Raw genomic sequence first — 8,177 nt, forward strand, 5'->3', positions numbered from 1 at the left:
CAGAATGTTGTTTCCAATTTAAATCATGTTATAAACTTGGTTGAGCATCCTGGTACAGGAGGGGGAAATCTATGGTAAAGTATTGGATATCCTCAATAGATCAATTTGTAAACAAGGAATCTAAATGGAATTCATTAATGTAGGAATTTGTTATTCTGAAAATCTGGCCTAAATGTAGCCCTCTTGAAAAATGTTTGATAGCTCTAACATAATCTGTACAGGCGGCCTCATATCGGCATTAATGCAATACCAACACAATCTCTTTAGCACTCCAATGAGTGTCAACGCCACAAACAAATGCAAAAGCTAATGGTAAATTATTCACAATATGTCTCCTTGGTCCATGTGCAAACATGCTCCAAACCTACTGTTGACACTTTCTGGCTAATTTACAATGCTTGATCCTTTCTCTAGGCTTAATAATATAGACACATATTAGGAAAATTGATGTTTTGGTAACAAGGCCACATGCATATTTTTTCGACCATTCAATGTGAAGAAACTCAATCTGAGCTCTTAAATGGACCCATGTCTGCAGTCAATGCTGGGAGATTGCTGTTTGTGAAAGCATTACTTCCTGCGTAAGCAACATTTGGGTGAAAATGACTTGCGACGTCAGAGTTGTGGTAGCTTGCGTTGGTTATGGGATACCACAACATGGTTTCTGGGAAAGCATTAGCTGCCAACGAAGAGACATTGTGCCAGGTAATCCCTGGGTTCCTCGTCAGCCCCTGGCCTTTATTGGTCGTTACGCTGCTGAAGGCACTGGTTTGTGAGATTGGAAATGGAGTGATCTTTGTTAGATCTGAGAGGAGTTCATTCCCAGTACCTCTGATAGAGGAAACGGGGAAATCATGGCCATCAGCCACCTCTTTCTCTCCACTTTTTGTTTTTTTGAGCTTTAGTTTGTAGGGCAGCCTTTTTGAGAGCAGCAGCTCTGAGTCTGACAAATTCAGTGGAGACTCTGTTAGACCATTTCGTTCATCCTTGCAAAGAGATTTGTTCATGATGAAGTTCTGGAGGGGCATATTAACACCCTTCATTGGGTCATTGTTAGGTCTGATCAGGTTCTTGGGCTCCGCATTCAGGCAGTGGACCATCAGTTCTTTGTTTGGAGACATATGGCTCAGGTAGGGATTTTGAAGAAGATTACAGGTTCTCGCGAATGATAATTCCCAGGCTGGTGTTAGACCATTGGACACCAGGTTCGGCCACATACTGTAGCCCCAGATGTTAGGCCGAACAGGTGTTATTGTGTGACAGGAATGTGCTGTAAAGGGCTGCTGGTCCTTTATCAGCATCTCACACTGTAATTTGGCTATCCTAAGCTCAGCCTTCAAGCGTACATTCTCCTCCATAATGGCCATCTGCTTCCCTTCCATTGCCTGGTCATTCATTCTTTTTTTTTCCCTGGACCGCTTGGCTGCATCATTATTCTTTTTTCTTTTGTCCCAGTAGCTGGAGTCTTTTTTGTCCTCTGGGGTGAATGATTTTTTCCTTCGGGTGATGCTCAAGATCTTTTTTCGCGCAGCTCTGATACCCATGGGGTTGCCAGCAACTAGTGCAGAATGTGGGTAGTAAGTGAGTGGCTTATGAGACAGGTCATCTTGAGTGCTTTCAGCCATTGAGGTGGGTGAGGGGTATTTCAGCCCACGATTGGCACTGGAAGTCAACATTCTTCTGTTGAATAAAAGCTACAATAAAAGAACAAGGAAACATGTTTAGGATGCTCAGTTAATGTCGTTCTAATGAGCTATGCATTCGGAAGAACTACACATTCCAAAGCCCTACATATTCTAAAGAACTACACATTCTAAGGATCTGCACATTCTAATGAACAACACATTCTAAGGATCTACACATTCTAAAGAACTACACATGTTAAAGAACAACATATTCTAACAACTTACACATTCTAAAGAACTACAGAGTTTAAATACCTATTTATTCTAAAAAACGACACATTCCAAAGAATTACACATTCTAAAGACCTACCAATCCCCTTCGCCGGTGGGCTAATTCCCCCACGGCGCGGGAGAGGGGGGGCGCGCGCGGCGCCACGGTGCTCATGACGAGTTGAGCTCGTCATGACCCCGCCCGTTCCAATGGAACGCCCAGTACAGCAGGGGAATTATCCCCGCATGGGCGTTCCGTAACCGTCATGAAGAGCTCAGCTCGTCATCAGCAAAGCGCCACCGTGCTGCATGACGAGCTGAGCTCGTCATGAGCACGCAAGAGGCTATAGAGCAGAATAAAGAGCACAGTTTGTGAAATGAATGTACGACCACTAAAGAAAGCTTAAACTTTGACAAAAGGTAAATGTTGAATAATGATGAATGAACAGGTTGGTAGTTAACATAGCAAGGTTCATATGACAATTGAGTGTATTACTTATGCAGCATCAGCTGATGCTCAGCTCACAATACAGTTCCTACTGGATTGCTGTGCGCTGAGCAGAAGGCCATTACTGTGAATTTTGAGGGTGGTCTAAGCAGCGAAGCAAAGCACTGAATATTACTGAGGACATTTCTACCAAGTCAAGTATTTCAAATTTTTACTCACCTAAGTAAAGATACGCCCTAAGGTCTTTTCTTAGTACTTATGTATGTATGTATGCATATCTGTATGTATGCGGTATTTCCATTGTTTGAACTTAGGTAAAAAGCAGAACATTGGTGAGTAGTGTCAAATGCTGAGATAAATCATTGAGAAGCAGATGGTTTCTAGACCAGAGTGGACTATTACTGCATCATGATGTAGTGCTTTTTAACATGGTATGTGATCATCACTTACCTAAATCGTAAAGAGCATGGAAGGAGCTGTTCTGATGGACTGGTCGATGTCATTACAACTTTTGGCCATAAGTATGCCGAGAGCAGAAACTCTCCACTTGGTTTGCGGTGGAGCGATCTCACCGCTCCCTCGCTCCTAAACGCCCTACTGGAGCTCCCGCTCGCCCCATTATCCTTCGAATCTTCAAGTTCCGGGACAGGGATGCGATTCTGGAGGCCACCAGGGCTCTGGGTCCACTACACTTCCAAAACTCCAAAATTATGGTCTTCCCGGACTATTCTAGGGAGGTGCAAACTCAACGCCGGTCATACGACGAGGTCAAGCAAAAGCTTAGGGCCATGGGCCTCTGCTATGGACTCCTCTTCCCGGCTCGCCTTAAGGTGTTTTTCCAAGACAAACCCTTTTTCTTTGACACCCCACAGGCAGCATGGACCTGGCTTACGGAAGAGCGGCCCCTCCTACCTGGTGCGGCCCCCTCCCCTACCCGGAAAACAACGACTCAACCCAGCCAGGAGGTACCCAAGGCACAGCGGCGCCGAACTGGATCTAGAAGATGATGGCAACCGCCGAGAGGGGGAGATCTCAGTCGCCGGCACCCCGATTCAGACCTCGAGCCAGAGGGCCTCCTCCCCTACTCTGGTGTCTTCCCTTATCGACATGGGTAGCGCCCTGCGCTCAGACGTCACCCGGCAGAGGGCCAAGTCGGACTCAAACCTGTCTGGGAGCCCCGTGATCCGTGGCTCTGGTGGGGAGGAGGGGGTGTGATCAGTGTTATAAGTTGTGTGCCTTCATTCCACCCTTCAGGACCGGATATAACGAGCCTATACCCGACCCCGTGAAGGGGGCTCTCCCCTGGCTCCTCTGGAAGACCCGGCCAGGATTTACCTTCTTACTGCCATCCTGGATCTGAACCATCTGTGGGCATGCACCCGTATACATGGAGGGGGGTCCAACTCAGCCATTTTCCTGACTGATTGTTGCTAACCGTTTTAGAGTAGTTAGTAGTTGGGGTGTTCGGGCGACAAAATGCTTCCACATCAGAAGTGTAGGGTAGGGGGAGTTGGGAGGGATGGGGGACCGTTGTTCCTTGACAGTTTGTTTTGTTTAGCCGCCTACGGGCCGCTGGTTGCAGTTCTTCTTGGTAGCTGTGTTTCTCTGATTTGTCCACACACGCAGATCACATCTTCCACCAGTGTCTTATTTTTGGCCGCCATTGGGGGCTCCCATCGGTAGTCGTGTTCCCTCCTTCCTTGCTTTCCACAGTTGACATGCAGATCACCAATTTACATGGCCCCGTTTCTGAGCTCGGATTCAGGTGGGTGCTCCCCTCCGGCTGGGTAGGGTCCCACGTAGATATCCGCCCCTCCACAGTCCATTCCCTTAGATGACTTACACCCTCACTAGACCTATCCTTATCCTTTCCTGGAATGTCAATGGCCTCTTAGACCGAATCAAGCACACTGCTGTCCTCCGCGCTGCTCAACGCCACACACTGGACATTCTCTTGCTCCAAGAGACGCACCTCCTGGGTACACAATGCAACTTCCTAGCTCGCTACGGATTTGACAGGGTCTGGCATTCTGGTTTTACACGGGGCTCCCGGGGCGTGGCTATTTTACTTAGGAAAGGGCTTCCCTTTACCCTGGCTAAGGCCGAGACTGATGCACAGGGCCGCTATGTGGCCGTCTCGGGAACCATTGAAGGGTGCCCCTTGATGCTCCTATGCCTTTACATTCCCCTTGCACTCCTGCCTCCAACACTTTGCCACCATACACAAGTGGACACCTCCCTCCCGCAGGGACTTACAGTTGTAGGGGGGATTTCAACGCCGTCCTGCAGCCCCTGCGTGATACCACGGAGACCCGATCCGGGGCCCATGTCACCTCCGCGAAGATCCTCTCAAGCTGGTCCTCGGCCCGAGGTCTCTGTGAAGTGTGGTGGGTTTGGAACCCCTGTGGGGAACAATACACCCACACGTCGCCAGCCCATCATAATCACTCCAGAATTGACCTTCTCCTGATGCCGGCCACAGACTGCCAGCTGTTATCTGGGGCCGCGATACTGCCCAGGGGGATCTCAGACCACTCTCCCATCTCCCTCGGTCTCGGGTTCCCTCCGATGGGTCCGCAAGCGACTTGGCGACTAAACGTCTGGTTCTTGCAGGACTCTGCGACAGTGGAGCCTCTTGGTCAGGAGTTGGGTCACTATTTCTCCACTAATACGGGCTCGGTTCCCTCGCCGGGGACAATGTGGGAGGCTAGCAAGGCCGTTATCCGGGGGGTGGCCAGGGGACTGGTCCACACGAATCGGTCGGAGCAGACGGCCCAGCTTGTCCAGCTGGAATCCCCGGCGACACAGCTGGAAGCAGCTCAACTCACTAGCGACCCGGGGGATTCCTCCCGACAACTGGCAGCAGAGCGTGAGGCGATCCGCCAGATCTCCCTGGAATCCGCTAAGATGCTTTGGCGTTCGTCGGTTGCTCGTATTTATGGGTGGGGTGATAAGAATTTCAAGCTCCTCCACAACCATGTGTCCTATCCCAAAGTCAACCATATTATTCCTGAGGTCCGTTCGAACACCGGGGCCCGCCAAGTGACGTCCTCAGCCATCGCACACACTTTTGCTGCTTACTACGCAACCCTTTACACCGCTCTTTTCCTGGGCGCTCCTCTGGCTGACTTGCTGGACAGGACTGGTACCCGACTGCAGTGTCTCTCCCAGGAGACTACAGAGGCTCTGGACCGCCCCTTCACCCTGGAGGAAATCCAGGACGCTATCTCGCTCTTACACCCTGGTAAAACGCCTGGTCGCGATGGGTACCCTCAAGAGTACTATGCGGCCTTTCAGGATATTTTGGCCCCACATTTGGTGGACCTTTTCCGCCATGTGGCAGAGACAGGGACATTCCAACCCAAGTCTGATGTGGCCACGATAGTGGTTATTCCGAAGACACAGCCGCCCTCCCTGAACTGTGCGGACTACCGCCCGATCTCACTGATCAACACGGAGATCAAGATCTTCGCCACTGTCTTGGCTCAGAGACTCTGACCCCTCCTGCAAGACCTGGTCCACCCCGAGCAGGGCGGATTCATGCCTGCCAGGGGCACTCACCACTGCATTCGTCGCCTCCACCTGGCTCTGGCCCACCGCGGTCGCCTAACCCCGTACTTGGCACTGCTTTTCATAGACTTTGAGAAGGCCTTCGATACGGTGAATTGGGATTCTCCAGTATTAGGGGTGTCTTTCATAGATTCACATGCCTGAATCATTCCCCGTCGTCGGAGTGGGAGTCCCACGGTACATAAAATAGCAATAAAATGCCATAATTATACAGTAAAAACCATTAGAATAAACCAGGAAGTAAAGTAGTCAAGCTACAGTAGGAAAAAAAAACTTCCACATCTATGACTATCATAGTCATTTTGTATAGTCCAAACTACAGCCAATCAGGCGCCAGCACCCACCAGAATGTTCTCCCCAGAGGCTTAGGCTCTCAGATTTTCTACCGCACGTCGTGTGAAGGGAGTCTCCCTGAGCTCTGCTCAGTTTCTTTTGGAATATCTCTACTTTCTGGTTAAAATGTCTTCAAGGAAGTCTCTGTTCAGAGCCTGCGAATCCTGTGGTAAGCTCCGGCTTTTTAAAGAGGATCCTCATGAGAAATGTATATATTGTCTCTACCCAGATCATCTAGTCAAAGACTGTAAGATCTGCAGGAAATTTCCTCCAAAGACCCTCAGAGACAGAGAAGGTCGATTGCTTTTGTGGCTACAAAGGCTAAAGGATTCTGATAAGGCTGTGTCTGATGTTGACAGTATTGCCTCGGGTTCCACTTCAGTGTCTAGGAAGAGGCCTGCGTCTGAACATCAACCCTCTTCTGAGGCTAAGGTTGCTAAGAAAAATCAACCTACAAAGGGTTCTGACAAACCTTCATGTTCAAGGGCTGCCTCTTCAGGCAAAGGCTTGGAGAGTTCTTCTCATAAAAAGCCCGCCAAGAATTTGCCTCAGAAAACTGTCCAGAGTTCTTCTCAGGACTCGTCTTTTCAGACGCCTTCCACTGTCAGCTCGTCGACGAAGACCTCCGCCGATGCTTCATCCACGTCGACGATGACCTTCTCATCTCCTAAATCGTCAATGATTATGACGACGGCGGCATCTTCCCCAACTATGGTCTATGTTACGGTAAGGCCTATCTCGTCGACGACGGCCGTCTGCGATTCCTCGTCGACATCGAGTCTGAAAGCCTTGCCGTCATCGAGAAGATCGGCAGCGACAATATCGTCGACGGCGCTGCCACCGACGAAGGTCATTCCGACGACGACTAGCGTCCCGTCGACGAAGGCCTCCACGTCGACGATTAAAATCCCGTTGACGAAGACCGATTAAAATCCCGTTGACGAAGACCAATCCGTCGACGACGGCCATCCAGTCGTCGACGATCATACCGTCGACGAAGAACATACCGTCGACGAAGAGCATACCGTCGACGGAGATGAAACCGTCGACGAAGGGCGTACCGTCGACGAAGGGCGTCCCGTCGACGAAGAGCGCACCGTCGACGAAGGGTGTACCGTCGACGAGGGACGTACCGTCGACGAAGGGTGTACCGTCGGTGAAAGGGGTACCGTCCACGAATGGCGTACCGTCATCAAAGGATGTACCGTCGACGAAATCCATCCTGTCGACGACAGTTTCAAAGGCATCTATAATATCGGCCACTGACACATCGGAAAACGCGCCTTCGACGCCGCAGTTTTCATCCTGTACCGCGTTGCAAGTATGGTCTCCGTCTACGGTTTTCTTTACACCAAAACCGACGACGCAAGTTCCTGACCGTCTTTTGGACTCGGATAGTGAGGAAGAAACAGATCAGAGGTTTGGAGTGGCTACAAGTCCTTCTGAATTGAATATCCAGTTGAAGGAGGATGAGCAGGAGGAAGATCATCCAGGGGTGCAGATGCCGTCCCAGGTGGATTCCTTGCCACTCACTCAAGTGCCTATGGCTTTACTGTCCAATCTCCAATACATGTTGGACGATTACTACAGGAGGTTTCCACCTTCAGAACCAGCGGGCTCAGAGCCAACTACTCCTAATACTGAGGTTCCGACACCAAATTTGCAGCCAGTACTTCCTACATCGCCTGCTTCACAGGTACAGGCGGAAGGAGCCGACCCTTTGTCTTCTGAGGAGGAGGAACAAAGGGAGGAAGGTGAGGTTCAAGATGAGTCGGAGTGGGATGAATATCAGAAGCACACACCTTCCCCTTCGCGCCAAGCAGTTTCGATTTCTCCACCGGTGGACGTGGTTGGCTTCCATCTCTTGATGGAACGCGCCTACTAAACGTTTTCATATAGATATGGAGCATAAAGAGCAAGATTGTTTTCTT

General features: G+C 50.0%; 1 protein-coding gene across 1 annotated transcript; it reads right to left on the minus strand.

Moving 5' to 3' along the window:
* Window positions 1-215: 215 nt before the first annotated feature.
* Window positions 216-1,690, minus strand: LOC147673359 (uncharacterized). The gene has a single exon (XM_086946347.1). It carries the CDS (start codon window positions 1,674-1,676, stop codon window positions 504-506), a length of 1,173 nt encoding a protein of 390 aa, XP_086802473.1. The 5' UTR covers window positions 1,677-1,690; the 3' UTR covers window positions 216-503.
* Window positions 1,691-8,177: the final 6,487 nt, after the last annotated feature.

The sequence above is a fragment of the Lissotriton vulgaris genome, chromosome 12 (genome assembly GCF_964263255.1).
Source record: "Lissotriton vulgaris chromosome 12, aLisVul1.2, whole genome shotgun sequence".
NCBI classification, from domain to species: Eukaryota; Metazoa; Chordata; class Amphibia; order Caudata; family Salamandridae; genus Lissotriton; species Lissotriton vulgaris.

Bases quoted from the DNA above. Each gene is read 5' to 3' on its own strand.
- LOC147673359 (XM_086946347.1), bottom strand. From the start codon at position 1,676: ATGTTGACTTCCAGTGCCAATCGTGGGCTGAAATACCCCTCACCCACC.